The 25,329-nt window shown below is 44.7% G+C and overlaps 1 protein-coding gene across 1 annotated transcript in view; it reads right to left on the bottom strand.

Moving 5' to 3' along the window:
- Nucleotides 1–16,876: 16,876 nt before the first annotated feature.
- VPS53 (VPS53 subunit of GARP complex) overlaps nt 16,877–25,329 on the bottom strand; it is a gene marked incomplete at both ends in the record, with an annotated part of 136,436 nt that continues 127,983 nt past the window's right edge. The window contains 3 exons of the mRNA XM_084237193.1: nt 16,877–17,047; nt 17,494–17,598; nt 18,280–18,417. Of these exons, the coding sequence (XP_084093319.1) occupies nt 16,877–17,047; nt 17,494–17,598; nt 18,280–18,417 (414 nt within the window). The remainder of the gene's footprint in view (nt 17,048–17,493; nt 17,599–18,279; nt 18,418–25,329) is intronic.

Below are 25,329 nucleotides of genomic sequence, written 5' to 3'. Positions count from 1 at the left end.
CGACGGGGACCATGCGCGCACCGAGTCCCCGAAGGCTTCCTGGGCCCGCGCCCCGTGCCGGCAGCGCCCCGCCGGCGCGCATCCCGTGCGCCCTGGCGGCTGAGGGGAGCCCAAGTAGAGCCCCTGCCTGCAGAGGCCTGGGGAGCCGGCCGAACCCAAGCGAGCCAACAACTGGAAATTATTAATAGTTAATGTGCTTCGTATGGCTCCAGCCGCCTCTTGGCTCAGCAGGGCGGGCTCTTGGTCTGCTCTGGCTCTTTTTTCTGCCTGGGAGGAAAAGAGCGCCTACTTAGTTTATCCTCTGGGGACGCCAGGGGGGACCATCGCTGCCTCCCCTTGGTGCTCAGCCGCTCAGCCCAACAGGCTGACCACACTGGGAAGCGAAGTTCTGCCGCGGTGCAGACGCGGACCTCGACGAGGGGGAGAAGCTCAGCAGGCTGGCCACCGGGCGGATGTCTGAAGGGCCAGGGGCTCGCCGGTGGGGGCCTCAGCTATTCACTCATAGGTGTTTCCTTCTAAAAACCCGACTGGGGATTTCTCCTCTCCTCTCGTTGGACAGAGAAGCCCTGTCGGAGTGGAAACTCGTTTCTGCGGCTGCAGCTGTACAAGGGGACTCTTCTCAAATCTAGTACTTTTTCTCACAGAGACGCCATGATTATCACAAGTATAGGAAGTCCCCATCCTGCCCTCCCCTCGGGGTTGCTGATGGATGTTGAGCCAAAGGCCTTGAGTTGGAGCTGTGCCCAGACCTGCCTGGTAGATGCCCTCTGCTCAGGGACTTCCCTGGCCAGGTGACAGGAGGGCTCCACACCAGGCCCATGAGGGCAACGTGGTCTATGTCCCTGCACAAACAAAAGATACTTCTCTTGCTTGGGACCTGTCAAAGGCAGAAATTTAGAGTGGGTAGATGTTAGACATCTGCTGGCAAAGGTCAGCCCTCCTACCCTTCCAAGTAATGAAAACAGAGAAGGCACTTGATTTACCCCAAGTCACACAGCTGGTATAAGGCAGCTTGCTGTGATGTCTACAGTCATCCCCTCCAGAGAGTAACATGAGGTACCTGCCTTGGTGCTGGGAGGGCGTTCATTCATTTAGTGCTTATGGGAACAGGATCAAAGATCCTGGATCAATTGTTAGTGCAAGAACATGCTGTGAGGAGCGGGTCTTCAAAGCTGGACCAACTACACAACTGTGCCTCCTTACCCTGCTGATCACACCATCTGCATAGGCCAGGCTGCCCCTAGGCAGGGCATCACAGGAAGATTCCAAGTGCTTTCTGGGGCTGTGGAAAGGCTATATGTTGGCAGTGGGAGGACTTGGCACCCTGGAGGGAACTGCCCACCAGCATTCCCAGGCAGGTCCTGAGAACTCTTTCCTAAACCTGATCAAGTTGGGAAAGGTGTCCAGGAAGATGGTGAGGAGATAGTGGCCTTGAAGGTCATCAGCCTGGATGAGATGGAGGAAGAGACAGGAAATTCAGCATGCTAAGTCTGTGCTGAGCTTTCTCCACTGAAGTGTGGATTGTTGTAAAGCACCTAACAAGGGCTCTTGATCTGGACCTGATAAAATCTGAAGACTGGGGAAAGGCTGAAGTTGCCACCTTCTGAGGAGAATTCTGAAGGGCCTAGATTCTCTCTGGAGACACCACAGCTGCCATGGCGAGTGAGGGGGTGTGAAGCTGCCTGCTATGGAGGATCCAGGCAGAGCACTTTCAAGGCACCCTTTCCCTCCCTGGCACTAGGATCATCAAGCAGTGGGTAGGGTTCCACATGAGCATCTCAGCCATCAAAATGGAGCTGGGAAGCATCCCACATGCTGACCTCTATCCTATGAGAGCTGTCTGATTCCCAAGAACACCCACTCCCCAACTCCACAGGGGCATCTGGGCAAACCCTAGAGACTGGGCAGGACTTTCTGAACCCACAGAGCACCTTCAGGTCTCAGGCCAACTGCCAAGATGCTCCTGAATCATAATAAGACCACCCACCAACCTCCTTCGTTACAGAGGAGCTCAGCATGGACATATATACTAGAAACTGGTGGGGCTTGAGGCGTAATCTAGCTCTGGGACCTGACATTGCAGGAGAAGCAGTGGGGGGGACCATAGGCCTATACCACTGCCTCCTCCCCCCATAAGCTGTACCAAAGTCTGCCCCTGCATGGGTCCCAGAATTCTGTCGGGCCAATCAAAAGACAGGGGCACCAGGCTTGTTCACACTTGTCCACATTGTCTTTGAAGGACTCAAAGATAAGCCTGAGCAGACTGGAAGCCCGAGGGTTCTGAGGATATCCGAAGAGCCCCTTCACACCTGGCCCAGGCATCTCGCCTCTCTGAGAACTCCTGGCATTCCTGGTGGAGACAAGCAGAGGTGTTCTTCCAACAGAAACCAGCCAACTTCAACCTACCTGAGTCCTCTGCGTGGGAGAGCAGGGGGATCGCCTCTGCAACCGCATGGGTGTCATGCAGTCAGAACCTGGAAGTCAGCTGTATTTTCTCAGCCCTGAGCAATGAGTTCACACTACAAATCTACAGTCCTCCTTTGGAAGAGCCTCAGCCTGAGCTCATCATGGGCCTATATCTTATTCCCAATTGTTTTCCAAAGACATTTCTTTAAAACTCTAATCAAAGCTTGCGAAAGACAATGGCTTCCACCTTTACTAGCTCCTGGTCCCACTCTCAAGACAAGCCTTCTTTCATGGAGCAGCTGGTTCCACATAGAAATCAGGGATGAGTTACACAAAACCAAATGAGCATGGCCCAGTGAGACCACAGAGTCTGCATAAAGAGTGGCCTCTTCTCAAAGCTGTCCTTTCAAAGCAGGCCCTAAGTCCTCCTGCCTGGATCGCAGAGACTGGTGTCCTCACAGGACTTGGCTTCTGGCCTGAGGCCTTTCCCAGCTGGGTCTGAGGAATAAAAGCTGCCTAGCAATGAATGCCAAGCCTGCGTTTTCCCTTTTTCTGCACTGAATTAAGCTGATGCCTGAACAGGAGTTGAGTCAGACAAGAACAGGGCAAGACCCCCACAACGGCTGCTGCTTATTATTTTGGTACAGCTTGTCTTCAGTAACCCCACTCAGACAGCAGATTTAAAACCCTGCCGGTCCCAGCGTGCTGGCTCTGCCCCGGGCTGTGGCACCTGGCAGTCTCAGCCCTGGAGCCCGCGTGCTCTGTAGATTTGCCTTCTTGATGAATCAGGTCCTTTCCTTCATTTGCACCTGTGTCCACCACAATGCTTTAAAAAAATATAACTTTATTTGGTTTCCTCAGTATTTTAAGACCAGGGTTATAGTTTTCAAAGAACATTGAAAGGGGCCTGCCATATTCAATAAAGAACTGAATTTAAGGCATACTTGGACATAACACAGCCCATAGGAGTGGGCGCATGTGCATCATTGAGGTCATTCAGAACCCCAAGCCCCTGGGGCCCACAAAGGTGGCAAGACCCAGACAGAGACAAGGGATGCCAAAGTCTGGTGTGGCTGGCCCCTTCTCTGATCCTCAATTGGGAGACCATCAGGTCAGGTGCAGAGCTGGGATCTGGTAGAGCCCAGCTGTTGACAGGCTGATCCCTCCATGTGCAGATACTCACAACTCCTGCAAGGTAGAACCCCTCCCCCTCCCAGGCCTATCTGTAAGCTGAGACTATTCTCCCAAGGCTTCCCAGTTACACAGAAAAGAGCTGTGGCCTCTGCAAAATAAAACCCAGATGGGATTCTGCAAAGCTGGGGCATATGGTCTCCTTGGAACTGCATCAATACACTTGCACTCCTGGCTCTCTTCTGCGTATTCACACTGGACAAGCACTTGCAGCCCAGAAAAATAGCCTTTGGTTGAGCAATGCTGTTAAGACCCTTGGCTGCTGGGCTGAGAGGCATGACAGATAGAAGGGCGTGCTGTCATTATCCCCAGGAACAAATGGCTGGTCTGCGTGGTCTCTCCCCAAAGGCAGCTCCGGAGGCCATGGTGTTTCAAGTCCACCTGGGAATCCGTCCTGTAGGGGCTCTGTGGGAAGGGGAAGGGATGGAATCCGTCCTGTAGGGGCTCTGTGGGAAGGGGAAGGGATGGAATCCGTCCTGTAGGGGCTCTGTGGGAAGGGGAAGGGATGGAATCCGTCCTGTAGGGGCTCTGTGGGAAGGGATGGAAAGTGGGCGTGCGTGGGGGTGCCCAATTGGTTCCACTGCGATGGTCTGACCTGCTGTGTCCTTCCTAGGAGCAGCAGCCCCAGAGTGCATTCCTCTCCCACCCCAAATTCAAAGCAGAATACGCACAGGCGGGAGGCAGCTGTGGTTTGCAGCTACGTACTGTTGGGAACTTCTGATACTTGCTGAAGACATTTACATGTCTTTGAAGACATGTTTTCCAGTTTTGAATCTTTACTGAAAATTAGCCAGGGGTGGGGGAAGAACTTGTGGTGAGTGGAGAGGTACCAAAGAAAAATTTTGTATCTCATTTTCTCAGGGCATATCGGCTTGGGTGGGGGTAGGGAGAGTGCTCACCTGATTTTTGCTAACTCTTGCCCCACACTTTTGCAGGACCCTCCAAGTCAGTGACATGTATTTTTGGAAATCCCTGAAGGTATCTTTCATACACAATGCTGCCTGCTATTAATTTTCTTTTCCTCTCCCTGCCCCCCAGCACCCCACCCAGCCTCTGGTTCTGCTAAGTTATGGTACGGTGCCCTTCCAGAGACTACCATCAGCCCCACCACGCACGAGAAGCTGGAGCCAGGCCACCATGGGTACCACTCTTCTGCCCCTTCCAGGCACAGTACCCAAAGCCCTGGATACTGTCTCCACACTGCTGGTGGAGAGAGGGCCCCGAGGCTTGGAGGTGCAGAGTTCTGCCATCTTATGTAGCAAGGAGTCTCTTACCCCTTCTGGTCACTTGTGTAAAGTGGTCATGAAACAGTGTGGCTTCCTTCATGCCTGTCTCCTGCCCTAGGATTCAAACTTGAACCTTGTAGGGTTAGACCAAGAGACAATACAACAAACAGACAGCCCTCTTACAAGTCAAATTGCTCTCTCCTGAGTTAGGCCTACCTTTGGGATTTCTCTAAAAGGGTCCCAAGTTCCATGTTCAAAGGGGTGTTCTGGGCTGGGTGATGACAGGAATATTCAACTTCAGCCCTAGCTAGAGCCAGAGAGCCACTAGACATCTAACAATATCACCAAAATCCCATCTCAGCACCTTGCTTTTCAAGAAGTGGACTCTGCCACTTCCACAGAAGTGAGCTAACCTCCTTAGCATCAAGGCTGTCTGCTGCCACCTGAGAAAGGGCCTTCTGGCATTAGCAGGCTATGTTGAAAGCAAGAGTTTCTAGAATGTCAAATATCATCTCCCAAAGCTCAAGATGAGCCTTCTAAACAGCACACAGTGCCTGCCTGTTCTTCTAACACTTGTGATAAAAAGAGAAACTGATACAAGCTCCCTCCTGGCATTCCATCACATGGAATTTAGGAATCTGAGTGTTGTGCTCCTAGTTGAGATACTATTTACCTGCAGATATCAGCTTTGTTCCTCCCAGAACCCATTTCACCTCTACTCCCAAGGCTGATCAATCTTATCCAAGTCTTCTTTGGGTTAGAGTTCTTAGGATTCATGTCTGCTGTTCCACTAGACTTACTCATCGCTCGGCCAACACTGATCAGATGCCAACTGTGTGCCAGGCAGAGTGGGAGCACAAAAGGAGCTTCATCCAGCCTGGTGGGGGGTGGGGGAGAAGATTTCCAAGGAAGTGAATGCTGTGCTGATCCTAAAGCCTCAGATAAGATCTAGGCTGGCAAAGAAGGGAGGGGGAGCTTGTTCAGGCAGAGGAAACAGTGTGGCAAAGGTGGCAGCTCGCTTGGTCTCTGCTTATCAATGAGAGTAGACCGTGAGCATCCTCCTAACCAAACATCACCTGCTTCCTGGTCAACTTTGGGAGTTCTTGGTGGCCACACCCAGGCATGCCTCAGACTGACTGCATGGGAGGCAGGGCAAGTTGGCATGCAGTCAAGTTTCCCTGAGTTTGCTCATACTCTCAGACCAAGTTTCAAAAAAGACCTAATGGCAGAGCTTTGGTGATTCCTTCTCTTCTGGCTGAGCCTCACTGAGTGGAGGGCATTGCAGACCCAACCAGGCCTCAAGTTCAATCCTTGGAGTCAGCTCTATTTCTGCACATGCAGCCTATAAAGGTGTTGCACAGGTTACAAGAGTCAGGAAATGTTCTCTCAGGTCCATAGCAATGAGCTATTCATTCTTTTGCACTTGTGGTGGGTATTGCTTTGTGACTATATACTTTGGCACACAAAATCTTCCTGCTCTTTTTTCTTTTTTTAAAACTGAACTCAACTTGCTCATACTTCCTTGTTTCTCTCAAGATTGGAAAAACTGCTTTGGCAATTCAGATTTTTATCTTCTGGAAGTAATTAATGATTTTGTACTAATTACTAGTCTCCTCCTTCCCTTTTGTCAGGGTGGCATCTGAGGACATTATGGCAACAAAGATGGGGGTGGTTGGTGATATCTGGTTCATGGTTATTTTACTACCTCTCTGGCTTCTATGGATCTAGGACCTGTTCTACTCAGGCACAAAATGCCATCTCCTGCTTTTGATGTTCTTCTGCCACCTGTTCTGCATCCTACTTGTCCCAACCTAAGGTCTCGTCCAATCAGCTGGTCCTTTCACTATTTCTGAAGCTCTGGAAAGGGAGCCATCCCCTCCCCAGTATGGGATGTGAGTGACTCTGTGAAACCTGTGAGGGACGCCCTGAGGCCTGTCTGGCTGGAAATACCCTCAGATACTGTATCTCCTTCAGGTACCTTGTTGAACAGAGCTTCTCTATGGGGCCCAGGTGAATTGCTGGAAGCCAGAGAATGATGGCTTCTACATCAGATTTTTCTCAAACTTATGAGGATTTCTCTCATCTGAACCAGCCCAGTGTGGTAGGGTTCTGGATTTCTTCTTTCACTTCTAACCCAAATCATACTCCCTCTGATTTTTCCTTCCCTATCTGCTGGTCAAAATCCACTTGTTTTTTTGGGTCTCCCTAGTGGCGCAGCGGTTGAGCGCTGGGCTGCAAAGCTGCCCGCAGCCTCTGCAGTGCCGGTTTGATCCCCGGCCACTGGCGAGGGTCCCACATGGCGTGACAGACCTCTCCTGCTGCACCCACTGTTCCCCTCAGCAGTGTATTTCATTAGTCTGCCTGTTCTGTTCCCTGCTCTGGCTCTGGTGAACTCTTTCACCCTCCTGCGCCTCTGACTGTACCCAGTGCTTGTATAAATAAATAAATAAATCTGAAAAAAAAAAAAAAACTTGTTTTTTAATGGAAAAAAATGTTTATGTTAAGATCTACCACCCCTGTGCAGATATTGTGGATTGTAAGCGAAGCCCTTTAGGATTTTGTCTCTTAGAACTTAAAGACACAGTTTTAGAATAAGAAAAAACAAAGCAAAACAAAAACAAAAACTACCCCAACATACTTGACAACTTGAAAGACTTTCCTTTCTGCTAGAGAATTGCAAAAGCCCATAAGGAGTTCAACTTAAAAATTTAAGCTATTTATAAATCTTTATATATCTCCACCATGCACAGGATGCCCCACCAGCTGCTGAAGTGACAGACAAGGGTGGAGCTAAAGAAACAGAGAAATGCTCAATTTAACATCAGACTATTATCTCTCCAAATGTACAAAGGATGGTCATGGCGTTCATGCCATGAATGATGTGAGGGAAGTTGGAGGCCTTTTGCACAACAGACCTGGAATAAGATGTTTTCTTGCAGCAAAACAATAGGGCTGGTTGGGTCACATTTGGTTTTGTGCAATGAAAACCAAAGGGGAACTTCTGTTTACTGGGTTTCTACAGAGAATTGCAGAACTACATCCTCTAGATCAAAAAGCAGGAAAGACAACATCTAGGGTGAGTGAGGATGTGGTGACACTGTACACATGCACCATGATGAGAGGGAGTGTGCAGCAGAACCATCTTTGTAGAGGGTAACTTGGTGAGAGGTGGCCACCTCTAAATGTGCATGCCCTTTACTTTTTAAATAGGAATAAAACAGGGGCCTCCCTGGTGGCGCAAGGGATTAAGTGTCAGCGCTATGAAGCTATCTGCAGCCACTGGAGCACAAGTTCAATCTCCAGGCAGGGACATGGTGCAGCAGACCTTTCCTGCCTCGCCCACTGCTCCCCTCAGCAGTGTATTTCAGTAGATCTGCCTGTTCTGCTCCCCACTCTGTCTCTGGTGAATCCTCTCATCCCTGCACCTCTGGTCTGTACCCCAGCTCTTGGATGCATAAATAAATCTTTAAAAAAAATAGGAATAAAACAATTTTAGATGAGTATCCTACAGAAACATGAATACAAGTCAGCAAAGATATTTACACAAAGATTTTCACTGATGATGTGCTTCTAATACCTGCAAAATAGAAGCCAGATATTTTTGTATTGATAGGAGAATGGCCAAGTAAGTGATGGTATATCTGGACTATAAAACACCATGCAGCCAAGAAAAAGGAGAGCTCTATACATGCTGAGGATAAGGATGTCAATGATGCACTGTGAAGTGTTAAAAAATATGCAAATATACTTAGTTTTGATTTTTTGTTTGCAAAGTATCCCTTTTCTTCCACAGGATAGACACAGGGAAAGTTTGAGGGGAGAGCAGGACCTTTAATATATTACCATATTGTTTTAATTTATTAACAAGCACGGTAATATTGTGCTTTGAAAATGAGCATTACTAGTACAATGTTTTATAAGGTATAGGACAGAGACAGCAGTGCAGAAACAGCCAGTTTCTTCTGAGGAAGAGGCTCAGGGGAGTGAGACTCATACCAACTTCTGAGAAACCCCTAGGGCAAAGAACATGGGTGGGCCCAGCAGGGAGACAGGGAGAAGGGCTTCCTCACATTGAAATGCCATCTCCCTGGCCTTCTTTGATGGAGAGTCTTGATTTAGGGGGGCAAGTTAGATTTTCTCTTGAGTTCTATGACTGTTATTTGTGTAATTATTCATTAAGACAATTTTCTATGATACGCTATATTTGTTGACAAAGAGCATTGTCAGCGATGACTGATTCAAGCTTTGAGACTGAGAAGTAGGGAAGAAAGGTGGTGCGATTTAGAGGCAGGAAGTTCCAGGCAGGCAGCTGTTTACCTGGAGATGATACACATGTGTTCATGACGGGTTATGCAAGTGACCTGCAGTCAGCTAAAGGGAAAGGACAAGAGCTAGAGATCTGATAAATCTCAGAGAGAACTGCCTGAGATCTTCAGAGAACAGTTCTCTAAAGGTGTTTGGAATGAAAACCACAGGGGGTCTTAGACTTAGGGACTTGACTGTGTTTAAGACTCAGAAGGAAAAGAAAATCAGTGAGGAGACCAATAAACACTGGAGCCAGTAAAGCAAGGCACCAGAGGAGTTAAAGGAGAATTCCCAGGGGGAGGGGAAGACTTAGAAATAAGTGGAGAGTACAAAGAGGATGAGACTCAGCAAGAAGATCCTAGACACAGCTGCCTGCCCCAGACAAGACTCAATCTGGGAGGCGGACTCCACGACTCTATACAGGATTTGGGTTCAGGCGCATTGTTGAGTGACTGGTGAACTTGAAATGGGCTCTTTCCTGTACCAAGTGACACTGCCAAAGCTCCCCTGCCCCTCTAAGGTCAGAAACAACTTACAGGAGCTGTTAATCCAAACTGACTTCTGGGGAAACCTAGAATTCCTCAAGATGTTTTGATGCGTGAAGGAGCTCTGCAAAGGTTTCATTTTAACGTCCTTTTAAGAATGCATTATTTTAAACCTTTTCTAAAAGTAAACATTGAAAATGGTACTAACACAACATGCACCTTCCAATGTGTTCTAGTTGCAAATGTAAGATGAGCCATCTTGGTGTCTTAGCCTGTTCCCATCTATGTAGACCAGCAGGTAAGGAGCCCTTGCTCCATCTGTGTTGAAGTGTCTGGGATGGGAAAGAGGCCTGTTCAAAGCAAAACACAAAACAAAAGTGGTATTATTTGCAAATTTTGGCTGGATTAAACCAAGATCTCTCTTTTATGCAACCCAAGCAAAACACAGAAATTTTATGTTGGGGTTGATATATTTATTAATACTTTTATCTGTTTTGTATAGTGAAGTCCAAGGTAAAATTGTCTCATAAATTTGAAAACCATTGGTATAGTACAAAGAACATGGATGATGGATCAAAGAGTCAAATTCTGGCCTTAGGCGTATCATTTGCCCTTCAGGCCTCCAGATCCTGATTCACAAGAAGGAGTTTAAGTAATACCTACTTAAAAGGGATTTTGATCCCTGGTGAGATATAATTGATATTATGATCCAGGATGTATAAGCACTCAGTAATTAGTCCTCCCCTACCCACATGTACAGAGAGCATTGAATGGCTCAGACCCTCTCTAGCCACCTCATTATCAAAATATCTGCTAAGGCCAGGGCTAACAGAGTTGGGAACTTCAGTACCATTTGCGCCCTCCTGTGGCAACTAAGCCAGTCAGTGGGAGAGTCCACACTTGTGATCCATGTGGCAGCAGTGCCAGGGGTGAGGTTGTGGGGGGGTGTCTCCCTGAGAAGTGCCTTCCTTTTCCAGTGGCACAAAGCTAACAAACTGAAAGCTATTGTCCACTCTTAAAATACTTTTCTTTCTTAAATTTTTTATAAAGATTTATTTGTTTGTTTGTTTGTTTATTTATTTATTTCTATAAGCACTGGGTACAGTCAGAAGCGCAGGAGGGTGAGAGAATTCACCAGAGCCAGAGCGGGGAGCAGAGCAGGCAGAAGGACCGAAGTACACTGCTGAGGGCAGCAGCGGGCGGCAGGAGACGTCTGCGCACCATGTGGGACCCTCCTCCGGTGGCCGGGGAATAGCCGGGGATTGAACCAGCGCTGCAGAGGCTGCAGGCAGCTTTGCAACCCAGCGCTCAACCGCTGCACCACCGGGGAGGCCCTCTTTTTTTTTTTTTCTTAAAGATTTATTTATGCACACATGCATAGAAGAACTGGTGTGTAGGCCAGAGGTGTGTGCGTGTGTGAGGGGGGTGGTGGTGGTGGTGGTGGTGAGAGGATTCATCAGAGACAGAGTGGGGAGCAGAACAGGCAGATCTGCTGAAATACACTGCTGAGGGGAGCAGCGGGCGAGACAGGAGAGGTCTGCTGCACCAGGTGGGTCAGCTCCCTGGCTGGGATTGAACTCAGGTTGCAGTGGTAATAGTGCGACAGGGCTAAAATTTAACCCCTGGGCCACCAGGGAGACCCCAAATACCCAGCAGTAAAGGTAAGTCTGTTGATAAGCTCTTCCTTCTTTCTTACTTGTTGAAAAATGACCCCCAACAGAAGCAGGCAGAACAATTGTGCAAATTCCACCTGATTACTGAGCAGAAGCTACCAAAGCCAACAGATTAAGTGATAAACATTCCTAGGCCAAGACATTTATGCTGTTCTTACCAGAATGTCACAATTTGCCAGCATTTATTCTATCAATATCCCCAAAGGGGCCCAAGAGAGCCGATAGGTGCTTTTCGGCTGATTATAGGGATTCAGCTGGCCTTGGGAAAGGTTTTAACTTCTTTCAAAGGCAACTACAAAGTAATCCAAATAGCTGATGAGCCTCAGCCTTCCCAGCTAGGACTGCCTGTCTCAGGATAATCTCAGTTACAATTTTTGGCAGTGTAGATTAAAATAAAAAAAAATAGGTGCAGGCAAGAATTGTGTCCTGCCAGGAATGGCAGCTGAAGTCTGGTCTATGGACATCAGACACCATATCTAAAATGTTTTTGGAAGGAAGCCTTTGGCAAGTCTTCTGATTTGCATTCAGAGGAAACGTGCCACATTTTCCACACCAGGCAGCCTGGCAACGCCAGGAGGAAGGATGCGCCCTTCTCAGTGTCTACAGGTTTACCCCAAAATGCTACAGAAACAGCAGCTTCCAGGGCAAGTGGAATAAAGGATAGAGTCTTTTTAAAAACATTCAAGTAATCTGGGTATCACAATCATGTCCTAAAAAGGTGAAGAGCAGTACTCTGAAGCTCACTGTGGATACAGCCTGCACACAGCAGCAGGTATGTTGTCACCTGGTCATTTGGTTCAAGTACCACCTGGTGTCCCACATCAGCCAACCAGTCAGGTCAACCCCTTGTGGTTCAGACTGGGCCAGGGATCACAAACACTTCAGTTTATACTGTGTTATGGCGTAAAGTATATGCACACAACCTGACATCTCGGGTGACCTTTCCAGCCCTATTAAATAAAAAATTAACATTTTACAGATGTTAAAAACTGAGGCTCAGAAGATCAATGACTTGCCCACTGGTTAAGTGCCAGCCCAGATCTGGAGACTGGGTTTTCTGTAGAAGTTTCCAACCCCAGGCTGTTGTGTCAAACGGACACATTCTTCATATCCCAGTGCTTACCAGCACCTCCCATGCCTGGTTCTGGAGGTGAGAAAAGAACCTGGCAGGTGAGTGATCTTGTACTGCTCTTCTAGGTGGATTATAAGGAAGTTTCTTTTCCCATCACATGGATCTCTGGCTTCCCTATTAAAGTGGGGAGCTGGTGAAAATAAAGAATGGAAACTAGGTGACGATCTTGAAGCCAAACGAAAGCAAGAGCTGCAAGATTTTCCACTGCCGAAAGAACCAGACTTCCCCAAAAGTTCACTGCAAAATGCCCACCCAATTATTAAGGAAACAGGATTAATTTAATGCATACAGAAGAGAAGTAACTTGGAAAGGAAAAGGAAGGGCAAGGAAAAGCAGGTTATGATCGGAAAAGAAAGATGGAGAAGGGAAAGTCAACATGGCTGAAATTCAGAGGACAAGGACGTTCCAGATCAGCAACAGAAATCTTCCTACACCTTTACAGGGAGGTGTTCCCCGCAGCTGGACAAGCCCCCACCTTGCCGGTGAATGCCACACTCTGTTCTCATGCAGGGCTTCCTTAGGCCATCAGGGAAGGGGCACCTCTTCACCAGAGAGGGGGCAGACGGCGAGAGGGGATCCCAAGGTTCACAGACTTGCTAATTCTTTCCTTTAGTCTGCTCTGTTTTCTGTCAACAGTAAGGAAATACATTCTAGCAAATGACAGCCAGTAATGCTTTAATTAACTGTAGTATTTTATGCTCCACTATGCACCAAGAAATCACTTCCAGATGGGAAAAATGAAAGATATTTACACAAAAAATGCAATACCTTTATTTTAAGGAAATTTATATGTCTCCAAGGTATAGAACTCTGTGGGTCCTAGAGGTTATCTATTTTGATAAGTACTTAGAATGAGACAGGAAATTTTTACTTATTGTATAAAATGCAACACATTTACACATGTCAGCTTTTCATGTGTCCATGTTTCCAAGGCTTTTTGTTTAAATGGCCCAGTGCAGTCCTACTGGTTTTATTTTTAGGACTTTGACTTGGAGTAGACAAGAAGTGTGAAACACTTGCTTTCACCCTCAAGCAAGCTAGTTATTTTGGAGATTTTCCTCTTCCTAGGAAGAGAAATGACAGTTCCAGCTGTGAACTTTTGGCATTTTCCCTAGCATTCCGTAAACAGGGAGCTAGGCTGCTAAAGGCAATTCAGGATGGGCTGGTGAAACACCCCTCCCCTGCATTAGGCAGCAACCTCAGGCCTCCTTACTCGCCCTGTCTGCCCAGTGCCTGTTCACTGGTCTCTCAGGCTCTGTTCACTGGTCTCTCAGGCAGTCTGCTCTGGCTCCTGTTTGATCTGCGCCAAGGAGCCACCCTAGGCATGAGAAAGCAGGCACCCTTTCCTGGGTGGCAGGCAAAATCCTGGAGACCGGTTCTTTGTTTTTCAAGAGAAGGAGGAGCGATGATAGTCAGCTTCAATTCCAGAGCTGAATCTGGAGGTCAAAACACCCTGTGCAGTGTGGTTCCTGGCTTACTGCTATGATCTAAACAGATCTTTCTCCTGGGCACCTCTAAGCCAGCTATCAGAAGCCTGTCCATAAGAACAGCAGCCAACAATTTATCAATTATAAATTACCAATATTTATTTTAACCACATAAAATGACTTCAGAGTATTTTTTTTAAGGGACCAGAGAATGTGGGGGGAGGGTGGGCTGGTGGTGGAAAGAAATGATGACACTTAAGTTTAATTGAAAAAGAACAGTTAGTGTTTTCACTCATGAGTGCTCCTTGATGTTTGTGACAATAAACTTGTTTGGGGCTTGGCATCAAAACGGGAAGAATCCTAGTCAGTATGGGGACAGCACAATTTCTGCCTTATCCCTACCATCAACCCAGGTTTTAAAAAAAAGCTGCTGGCTATTGGCAAAGAATCTTTACCATGTTACCAGCACAATTGTACAGTAATTGCAATCCATTTAGAGAGTCAGAAAAAAGTATACATTTATGAAAATGTGCTACAGGAACCCTTCAATAAAGCAAAATTCTCTCTATGGCAATGGTTCTTAACAAGGAGTAAACATTATAATAACCCATGGAACTTTTAAACTTACATGCTGGGTGCTACTCCAGACTTAATGATTCAGAATCTCTTGGCATGCGCATTTGTAAAAGGTGATTCTGATGCCTAGCCCCCGTTGAGAGACAAGCTCTGTCTTTACAGGATGCAGACGCAGCATTCAGATCCCATCAACAGACATTTAACATAACTCCTACTGACATCTGTTGGCTCCTTAGAGATTACTGACAATATAATAAATCAAGACTGCAACGTCCCTGGCTGTGACCACCAACTAGGGGAAAACCAGCTTGACATCTCAATGCCATCACGGAGATGTCCAGAAAATGACTCCTTATGAACAAACTAAAAGAGAAGTGTGGATCCGTAAACAATGAGAGTGACAAGAACCAGATGCAGGAGGCCCCTGGCTTCTCTAGCTCCCCAGGTCAATAACAGATAGTTGAAATGGCAGTGCTGTTTAAGGTGGGCCCGCTGCCCCTTCTTTCAAGAGCAGGAAGAGAATGTTCACCTGAATCAGTGCAGGCTGTATAACTTTACCAGAGCAACATGCCGGCTGTCTGGGCAAAGTGGACTTCATCTACTGAGCTGCCCCTGTGAGCATCCAGCCCCTTCCTCGCCATCTTTCCTGCACTTGCTATTTAGCAAGCGTTTCCTAATAGAGCTCAGCTAAGGGCCATACCACTTTCTTCTACCACTTACTTTTCATCTCGGTGCTCTTGAGTTTGAGATGCTCAGTACCTGAGAGTCCCTGACCAGAAAGAAAAGCCTGGGAGCTGATGAAGTGAGGCCCAGGGTCGAAGTGAGGCCCAGAGTCGAAGTGGGGACTAATGGTGGAGAAGTGCAGAGTGCTTACACTGGGAAAACAATACAGGGAGAAATAAAACCTTAAAGTCTCCGACTAGGTGTCTGTCACAAGTTTTATGGATTTTCAGGAAATTTCCTCTAACCTGATAACTCACTTTTCAATGCTATTTGATAATCTGATTTCATCCTGAGGCCTGTTATGAGCAGTCTTTGAAAGAATCCACCTTTTTCCTTACTCTCTCCTCACTGGGCCAACAAATTGTTTATAATTCCTGAAAAAATGCTGACACTGGTAGTGGATACCCTGAGGCCCTGGTCACGGTTAACTGAGGCTTGGTTTCCCGTGAACCAGGTGAATCAGGGCAACTACCTGATTGGTTACCCATTCCTGTGGTGCAGGGTGATGTGCAAGGACTGAAGCAGTTGTATGAGGCAATTCTCTTCTGCAAAGCCATGCTGGCCAACAGCCCGTGGGAGACAGGTAGGGCAGGCCGGGGTGCATTTAGGACTGTGCCAAAGGTATAATACTGTGTTCCTGAAGTGTCCAAAGAACCAGGCTTTTTCTTGTTAGTAACAAAGTAATGACACACTGGCACTGCACATCACCTCTGTTGTTTCAGATGAATCTGGAAAGTACTTTGGAACTGAAAATGAATGGGCAGAAGGGGATCAGAGTATCTGCACCTCCTAGGGTGTCTCACTGCTTCAGCTGAGAATGCCCAGGATTTTTTTTTTTAGAAAAACTTTCTGGTTTCCCTTCACAGAAAGAAACCCATCACCTAAGTCAAGAACAGAGTGGGGATAAAGAAATGGAGAAAATAATCTGCTTACATCACGCCATGAGGCGCAGAACAGAACCCCCTTTCTGAGGGAGATATAGGTCTGCCCCACACTTAGCCAGGAGCACTAGGGCAGAGAGAACACCTGTCTCCAGAGCCTGCCACACACGATCCTCCAGAGAGATGCTCTCTATAGAGAGGGAAATGGAGATTATTAAGAACTGGGGAGGACAGAGAATAACTTGGTCAAATCATACAAAGTAAAGTACCAGAAGCAAAATTTGGACCAGGCACATGGAGAGGGCTCAGGTTTCTACGGCCTCCATAAAGAAGGTGACTTTCCTAAACCTGTAATCTGCCACTTTGTTAACTTGGCTCCAGAGCCAAACTCAGTGAGAAGGAGGAGAGCCTGGCTGCAGCCGTGAGCTCCAATAGTGGCAGATGGAGGAAGGGGTGAAGTCCAGGCTTTTTTGCCTGAGCTGCCTGGACAGGCACATGATAGGGAACAGGTCTAGGTGCCAGAGGGTGTGGCTGCAGAGGTGAGGTTACAGAGCCAGTGACAAGTGGACCAGTCCAGAGCCGTCCAGAAATACTGAGTGATCTTCAGGGCCCTTCATTCCCTGCTGCCTCTACTGCAGGAATCAGAGACCCTCTAAACTGCCATTTTACAACCCAGTCATACTCAGTTTCTCTGGCTAGCACAGAAATTAAGACAATGCATGGTAGAGAGACATAGACAACCCAAAATTCAAGATCAAGGATCTGAGATCAGAGCACAGGAGAGGGACTTCCTGGGAGAGGGGAGTGGAGGGTCACTGTTCAAGGGGGAAAAAAGTGTCCTTTGTATGCTCCTACAGTCTCTTTTTAATTAGTTTTTCTAGTTTACGGATTCGAGATGATTCCTGTTCGGGGGTTGGAGCCAGCAGGGACAGGGAGCTGGAGCCTTCTGGCCCTGCGGGCGGGGTGGGGAGCCTCTGGCGGAAGAGTTCCAGCATGCTGCTCTGCTCACTTCTCTTTAGCCCCTGAGGATGAAAAGAAAGGAGAATAACTGTGAAGACTGGCACCAGAATGGCCCACAGGGAAAGTGTCAGTATGCTCTATGATGTAGGCTCCACGAATAGCACGATTACTTTAGGCTGAGGGTCAACACTTTCTTCAGGGGAGCTACCAGCTCTGAATTATAACTGGGGAGAAAAGCAGAGGAAGAAAAAATGGTAATAGGCTAGGTTGAGAGAAGAAAGGGTGGGGGAGGATAGTTCTCTTCATTCCCCTCCCTCCAACTGCCTCCACTGAGCATGGAGGTACCATGAGAATGAGGAAGTTTGTAACACCCAATCCCTTCCCTCAAGAGGCTCTTAGAATCTGGTTTTCCGCATGGGGCCAAGCATATCCATTTTGAGAAAGCCCATTAAGGACCACTGAGTGTGAGAAGGATGTGCATGTGGACAAAACAAGACACTGAGCTAACCTTCATGTCCAATATCTTCTGGAAGGTTTCTGTGTTGCAGTCTGTGAGGAGTTTGATATAGTTGTCAACAAACACCACTGGCGGTTCATGAGGGGCCATCACGACCTGCCAAAGGAGAGGTAATAGTAGGCCCTCAGGGAAAACCCACAACAGGATGGCAGGGAAGCATCTCTCCTCGCTTGTGAGCTAACCAAACAGACTCTGAGATTTCCTTAAGCAGCAGCCACTCCAAACTTAGAAATGTCCTCATGGCCTATTTCATCTCCACATTCAATTAGTGCAGTGATTCCTGCTGCTTGCTACTTTTTACTCCTGCTGTCATTGCCCTACATGTAATAATTTATAATATGGGGCTACAGAAAACCCATTTACTAATTAGACTCAGTCACTGCGAAAGCTGTTCGGAGTTCTTGTAAAGTTGCAGAGTATAGAAAGTCAAAGAGATTTCTGTGGAAGGGAGGGTAGCTGTGCCAAAAATTCCTGCTGAGAAGCAGAGATCCCTGACTCAGACACTTATCCACAGTGACAATGCCACCCAACTTCCAGTCTCAGCCAAATCTTATTACAAAAGAATCTTATTACAACAAAAAATTCATTTGTCATAAAGAATTACTAGTTCACTGACTTTCAACAATATCCGATGAGGCCTGAGATTGGACAATCCTTTAGAATAGGTGGGAATTGATGCAGAATAGGTCCTACCCATGCTTTTGAAACCAGTGCTCCTTGGAATAAGTGATTAAATGATCAGTCCCTTTTAACAAAACCCTGAGGAAGACGGCCCACCTTGAGGATCATCTCTGCCCGGGTCATGCCTTTCACGACAATCTTAGTGTAACTGGCAGGTGCTTTCCTCACCACCTGTGAGCCAATGGAAGGCAGATCAAGGAGGACCATCTTCAGGGAGTGGGTGTCAAGCAGTAGCTGTGGGGGAGAAGCAGAATATTACCAGCCACTTTATACGGACACAACCTACCACACCCAAACTGATTTATAATATTTTACTGTATAATACATTCTCATGAAGAAAATTTGGAAAATAAACAGAAGTAAAAAAGGAAAAACACTGGTTATAATTCTTATTACCCAGGAAAAATAACCAGAAGCCACAGTTAAATGTGGTATTGTTACCTGGAAAGTGGAGAAATTCATTTTTCAGTGTTCTCACCAGGAAAAAAAAGAAATGGTGGTTCTGTGACAGAATGGAGACCAGCTAATGCTAGGGTGGTGGTCATTTTGCAATGTATAAACATATCCAATCAGCAGGATGTACACATTAGACTCACACAGAATGTCAATTATATCAATAAAGCTGGAAAAATGAGGTATTATTCCTGCCAGTTTGTGTGTATAAAAAACCAAATTAGATTTATACTGTATATACAATTTTATAACCTTGTGTTCCCACTTCAGATATGAAGTTTTTTGTATCCTGTTTTCTTAGCTTAGCAGTCTTTTAAAAAATGGTATTTTTTTATTTTTATTTATTTTTATTTTTTAAAAGATTGATTGATTGATTGATTTATACAAGCACTGAGTACAGTCAGAAGCACGGGAGGGTGAGAGAATTCACCAGAGCCAGAGCAGGGAGCAGATCAGGCAGAAGGACCGAAGTACACTGCTGAGGGGAGCAGTGGGAGTGGCAGGAGAGGTCTGCGCACCATGCGGGACCCTCCTCCGGTGGCCGGGGAGCATCTGGGGATCGAACCGGCGCCGCAGAGGCTGGCAGCTTCGCAGCTTCGCGACCCAGCGCTCAACCGCTGCGCCACCGGGGAGGCCCCCAAAATAGTATTTTTTTAAATGGCTATACAGTACTCTATGGGGTGAGTGGGTGTGTGTGTGTGGGTGTGTGGGTGTGTGTGTAACTAACATATTTAACAATTCCCCTACAATTTATTTCTAGGTTTTTATTATTTAAGTAATGAATATTAAGTTGAACAGCTTTGTACATACAATTCTAGATCTATCAACAGCCTTTCCTTAGGAAACAGTCTTTGGGACAGATCAAAGAGTAATTCTTGATACATATATCTTAAACTGCTTTGCAACGAAAAATACCTTTTTATATACCTGCCAGTAGTAAAAACTAATGAAAACTGTCACAAAAATCTTGCTTATTCAATAGGCAAAAAAAAGGGTAACTCAGTACTGTTATGTTTTCAATTTGTATGGATCTAGTGAGGACTTTTCAGATACAATACAAAAGCAATCCAAAAAAGAAATAATTGATAAGTGGAACTTCATTGCAGTGAAAAACTTCTATTCTGAGAAAGAAAGTGTCAAGAGAATAAGAAACAGGCATAGATTGGTAGAAAATATGTGCATACATATTTGATAAAAGGCCTGTTATCCAAAATATACAAAAACTCTTAAAATTCAACAATAAGAAAATGATACAATTTAAAAATGGGCCAAAGACTTTCATAGACACTGTACCAAAAAAGATACACAGATGGCAAATAAGCATGTAAAGATATTCCACATCATAAGTCATCACAGAAATACAAATTAAAACCCCAGTGAGTTACAACTACACACCTATTAGGGTGGCCAAAATCCTTAACACTGACAACACCAAATTTTGATGGGCATATGGAGCAACAGAAACTCTCTCTCATTGCTGGTAGGAATGGAAAGCAGTGCAGCCATTTTGGAAGACAGCCTGGTTGTTCCTGACAAAACCAGACATATTTTTACTGTATGATCCTGCAATTGAGCTCTCTAGTATTTACCCAAAGGAGCTAAAAACTTAGGCCCACACAAAATCCAGCACAGGGGTGTTTATAACAACTTTATTCACATATGCCAGTTGAGTGCTGGGTTGCGAAGTTGCCCGCAGCCTCTGCAGCACTGGTTTGATCCCCGGTCGCCGGGCAAGGGTCCCACATGGTGCGCAGACCTCTCCTGCCACCCGCTGCTCCCCTCAGCAGTGTACTTCCGTCAGTCTGCCTGCTCTGGCTCTGGTGAATTCTCTCACCCTCCCGTGCTTCTGACTGTACCCAGTGCTTGTATAAATAAATAAATAAAAATCTTAAAACAAAACAAAACTGAAATCTTGTCATTTGTTATCATATGGATGCAAGTGGAGGGGATTATGCTAAGTGAAATTAAGTCAGAAAAAAGAAAGACAAATACCAGATGATTTCACACATATGCAGAATATAAAAAGCACAGCAAAGGAAAAGACAAAACAAAACAGAGCCTTGAAATGTGACTGCAGAACTGAGGCTAAGGGGGACAGGGCCCAATGCACTGTTGTGAAGGATTATAGGAGCTTTGGTGGTAGGCATGGTGCGAAATCATGTATTTGTAGAGGTGTGAACCTATACTCCTAAAACATACAGTGTTGTAACCCAATGTTAGTTACCTCAATCAATATAAGTTAAAAAAAAAGAGCTATCAAGGTATGAAAAGACACAGAGGAACCGTCAATGCCTATTTGAAAGGGCTGCATACTGTATGATTCCAGCTATAAGACATTTTGGAAAAGCAACACTATGGAGAAAGTGAAAAGACCAGTGGTTGCCAGAAGGTTGGCGGTAATGGTTGGGATGAATAGGTAGAGCACAGAAGGTGATTAGGACAATGAAACTACTCTGGAAGATAGCATAATGATGGATACATTTCAGTACACATTATCCAAATCCATAGAATGTACAATACCAGAAGTGAATCACAGTGTAAACTATAGACTTTGATGGTTATGATCATCAGTTATAACATATATACCTCTCTGGCAGGGGATGCTAACAGTAAGGGACGCTGTGCATGTGTGGCAGCAGAAGGCATATGGAAATTCTCTGGACTTTCCCTTCAATTTTGCTGTGATCTTAAATAGCTCTAAACAAAAAACAACTTAATTAAAAAAAATAGTGGGGAAACTACATTAGGGAGTCATTTTATGCAGTACTGCAATTCACTGAAGGCCTGAACTCTGCAGGTTACTCAGCTGCATTCAGGAAAGTGCTGGCATTTTAAACTTTCCTAGATTTTTAGAGATGAAAATGTGTACAGTGCAGGGGAGAAATGAGTATAGACTGCCTGAGGACCAGATGGAGAATCCAGCATCAGAACACATCCCACTGCCCCACTAGAAATGATTGCTGACTGTTCTTCCTTAGAGAGGCATTTCCTGTACATGCCTGTAAAGCATATGTATGTTAAACTCCAGGTGGATTAAAGACCTTAACATAAAACAAATTTTAAGAATAAAATAGATTATTATTATTTAGGGATAGAGAAGAATGTGAAACTCAGGAAAGACTGAAAAGATGGAAAGAACTCACTTATATCCTTTAGAGAAATCTACTACCTTAAAATAATCTATCACTTAAAGCTCATATCAAAAGACACATGAACAAATTAAAAAGACACAAACCAGTAGAGGACAGCTGCAATATTGGCAAAGGAATAATACTGAGAACACACAATAATTCTTAAACATCAGTAAGAAAGAGACCAGTAATCCCATAGCAACAGTAATAATAGTGCAGCAGAAATATGAATAGGCTAAAGCCTATCTGCACAAAAGGCATGTGAAAGGACATTTAACATTATTAGTAATCCAGCAAATGTAAATTAAAAGAACAACTATGTACCATTTCACACTCATCAGATAGGTAAAAGTAAAAAGGTCAATAATACTAAGTGGTGACAAGGATGTAGGGCAATAAAATTCACACTTAACGGTCAGAGTATTTGCTTACTTGATGATGTGCATAACCCATAACATAGAACTCATACTTTACATCCTTTAGAGGAATTCTGCCCATGTAAGAAAATGTTCCTTGCATCTACTATTTATAAAAGCAGAATATTGAAAACAACCTAACTGTCCATCAATAATAAATTGGATAAATGGTGGTATATTCATGCAGTGGAAATGAGACTGAAGTTAAATGAATGAACTCAAACAACATATTTGAACATGGATAAATCTCAAAAAGCATTATGCTGGGCCAAAAAATTCCAGCAGGGAAATGATATACATAGTACCATTTATATAAACCTTTAAAAAAAGGCAAAACAAAATCACATATTATTTGCAAATACATGGATATATAACATATCAAAACACATATGGGAATGATAAAAATCAAAATCAGAATAAAGTTTACCTCTGGGCATGACTGGAGGGGAATGACTAGGTAGGGCCCATGGGGACTTTGGCAATAAACTGTAATGATTTGCTTTATATTAAAAAGATCTAAAGCAAATGTGGGAACATGTTAGGATTTGACTGAACTGAACTGGTATTTCTGACATGACTTTTTGTATTTTTATTAACAGGAAATATTTCTCTCTGTTTTTAAAAGTATGCTATTTGAGACCTGGTGAGGATTGAACTTTATCTCTCATATAGCAAATTTTCAGAGCCTTGTCAAAATCAAAGCCATGTCTCAGCATTTATATGATGGTAGGAAAAGACCATCAATGATTATAAACTTTCTATACTTTCTACTTCCCAGAGATATATTATATGCATAAAAAATTGTATAGTCTTAAATGACAGGATAAGTTTTGAATGAACCAGACATAATTCTCCAGTGTCTCTCATATCTTGAGAGAGATGACATTTTCAATCCATGGTCAGTCACAATAAAATTCTGTCCTCACCAGATGGTTGAACAGATGGAAACCTTGGTCTTAGGTTTTAGCAAAAGCAATGCAGTCAGAAAAAGCAGGAGCTAGTCAGACAGACTTAGCAGCTGTCTGTGGGAAATGAAGGTGAAAGGTCCCATTTTTCTTGAAATCTACTGTTTTTCATTTTTGAAAATAGCTAAGAGTTCCTCTCCTCAGGCATGAAGTATTGAGCAAGAGGTGGCCACTGGCCAATTTGTTCTAGACTTAGAGAAAAGTTTTGGGTGGGGTGGCTCAAGTCATTGATGAGGTAAGAGGGCCCAAGGCTGGTCAGCATGCCATGCTGGTGGTAGGGCATCAGCCAGCAGTGGAAGGCTCTGAGAGGTTTACTTCTTAAGGAGCCTCCTACAGTTCCTGGGGGACACCAGGGCTGTCAGTAGTGATAAAAAAATTTGAGTAGGTAAGATAAAGGTACACTCCGGAAAAGTAAAGAGCCATATATGTAATGCTAAATTCTTCAGTGAAGTAGCACAAAAGAGAAATGTCTGAACCAATCATGAGGTCATGCCCTGTTTCTTTAAATTTAAATTTTGGTATAACTTTCACACAGTAAACTGCACAAAGACCAAGTATACAGCTTGGTTAACTTATACACAGCTATACTCTCTACTACCTAATTTAAGATTCAGTCACACGTCACTTAACTTTGGGGATATGTTCTGAAAAACCCTCACAGAGTGTAATTACACAACCAAGATGGCAAAGCACACCACACATCGAGGTTTACAATACAGCCTATAGAGACCACAGTTATATGTTTCGTCCTTGGTTAACCATTAATGCTTAAATCAATCCTTGCTTAAGCATTAGGCAACAGGTGACCAGATAGGACACTCCAGAAGTTACTACTGGCACCTGGTGGGTAGAGAGGTAGGGGATACTGCTAAACATCCTATAACACACTGGATAGTTCCCAATTCAAAGTCTAAACACCAACTGTGCAGAGGTTGAAAAACCCTGCGGGAATCACTCCTTACCCTTCACTCAATTTTTTTTTTGAAGTGAACTGTACATGCAATCTTATTTATACAATTTTGAGAAAAGGATTTACTCATGATCTATATTCTCTCACAAGTTTCTATATCTATCCTTTTCCAGATTCAACAATTTCCCTTCTATTTCTAATTTACTAAGACTTGAAATAATCTATCACTTATAGGTATTAAATTTTATCAATCCATTTTTTAAAAGGAGTGCTTAAAAACACTCTGCCACATTTAAGAGATTTACTGAGAAGAACTGTGTCTGAGAATAAACATCCCACTTTCTCATTTTTCCAGCTGCCATGATAAACACACTGTCTGATTCTCTTTATCCATTTACTTGATGCTTGGGCTTAAAAAAGTCTAAAATTCATTTTAAACACTCTTTTCCAGATGGTTTTGAATTATGTGAATTTGAAAGACAAAATGTGATATAGACAGACAATGGAATATTATTCAACCTTTTAAAAAAAAGCAAGGAAATTCTGACACATGCTATAATCTGGATCACCCTGAATATATGTTAAATAAAATAATTCAGACGCAAAAGGGCAGAGATTGTATAATTCTGCTTATAATGAATGAGGTAGTTCAAAAAGTCAAAATCATAGAGACAGAAAGCAGAAGAGAGGCTGTCAGGAGCTGGAGGTTGGAGGGGAAGGGAGTTGTTTAGTGGGTGTGGAGTTTCAGTCTGGGAGGGTAACAAAGGCCTGGAGGTGTAGAGTTGGGATGGTTACACGACAATGTGAATATACTTCATACTAAATAACTGCACACTTGAAAATGGTTAAAATGGTAAATTCTATGTTACATATATTTTACCACCATAAAAAGTCATTGTGGTTTATATTATAAAACAAAGGACAAATAATTTCATAGATATGAAATCTGTGGCTCAAAATATTTTAGAACCACATTAAGACAGATCTAGAAGGGGAGTTTGAGTGTCTCACTTAGGGCTCTTATTTAAATGTGAGGGGACTGAGCCCAGAGCAGGGAAGCAACTACTCGTAATCACAGGGAGCACAGAAAGCAGAGTGGGGACTGAACCCTAAGTTTCCTGAAAGTTCAAGATCCTATTCCCTATACTATCCTACGTGATGGCTTCTATGGTAGGTTTGGATATCAATTTTACTGTGTGCTCAGTAATAGATACAAAGCCACAAGCTAATTAATGACCCTGCAAATCCCTCAAGATTCTCTAAAGATCACA

The sequence above is a fragment of the Talpa europaea genome (genome assembly GCF_964194135.1).
Source record: "Talpa europaea genome assembly, chromosome: 7".
Lineage (NCBI taxonomy): Eukaryota > Metazoa > Chordata > Mammalia > Eulipotyphla > Talpidae > Talpa > Talpa europaea.
This window is presented reverse-complemented; position numbering and strand designations above follow the sequence as displayed.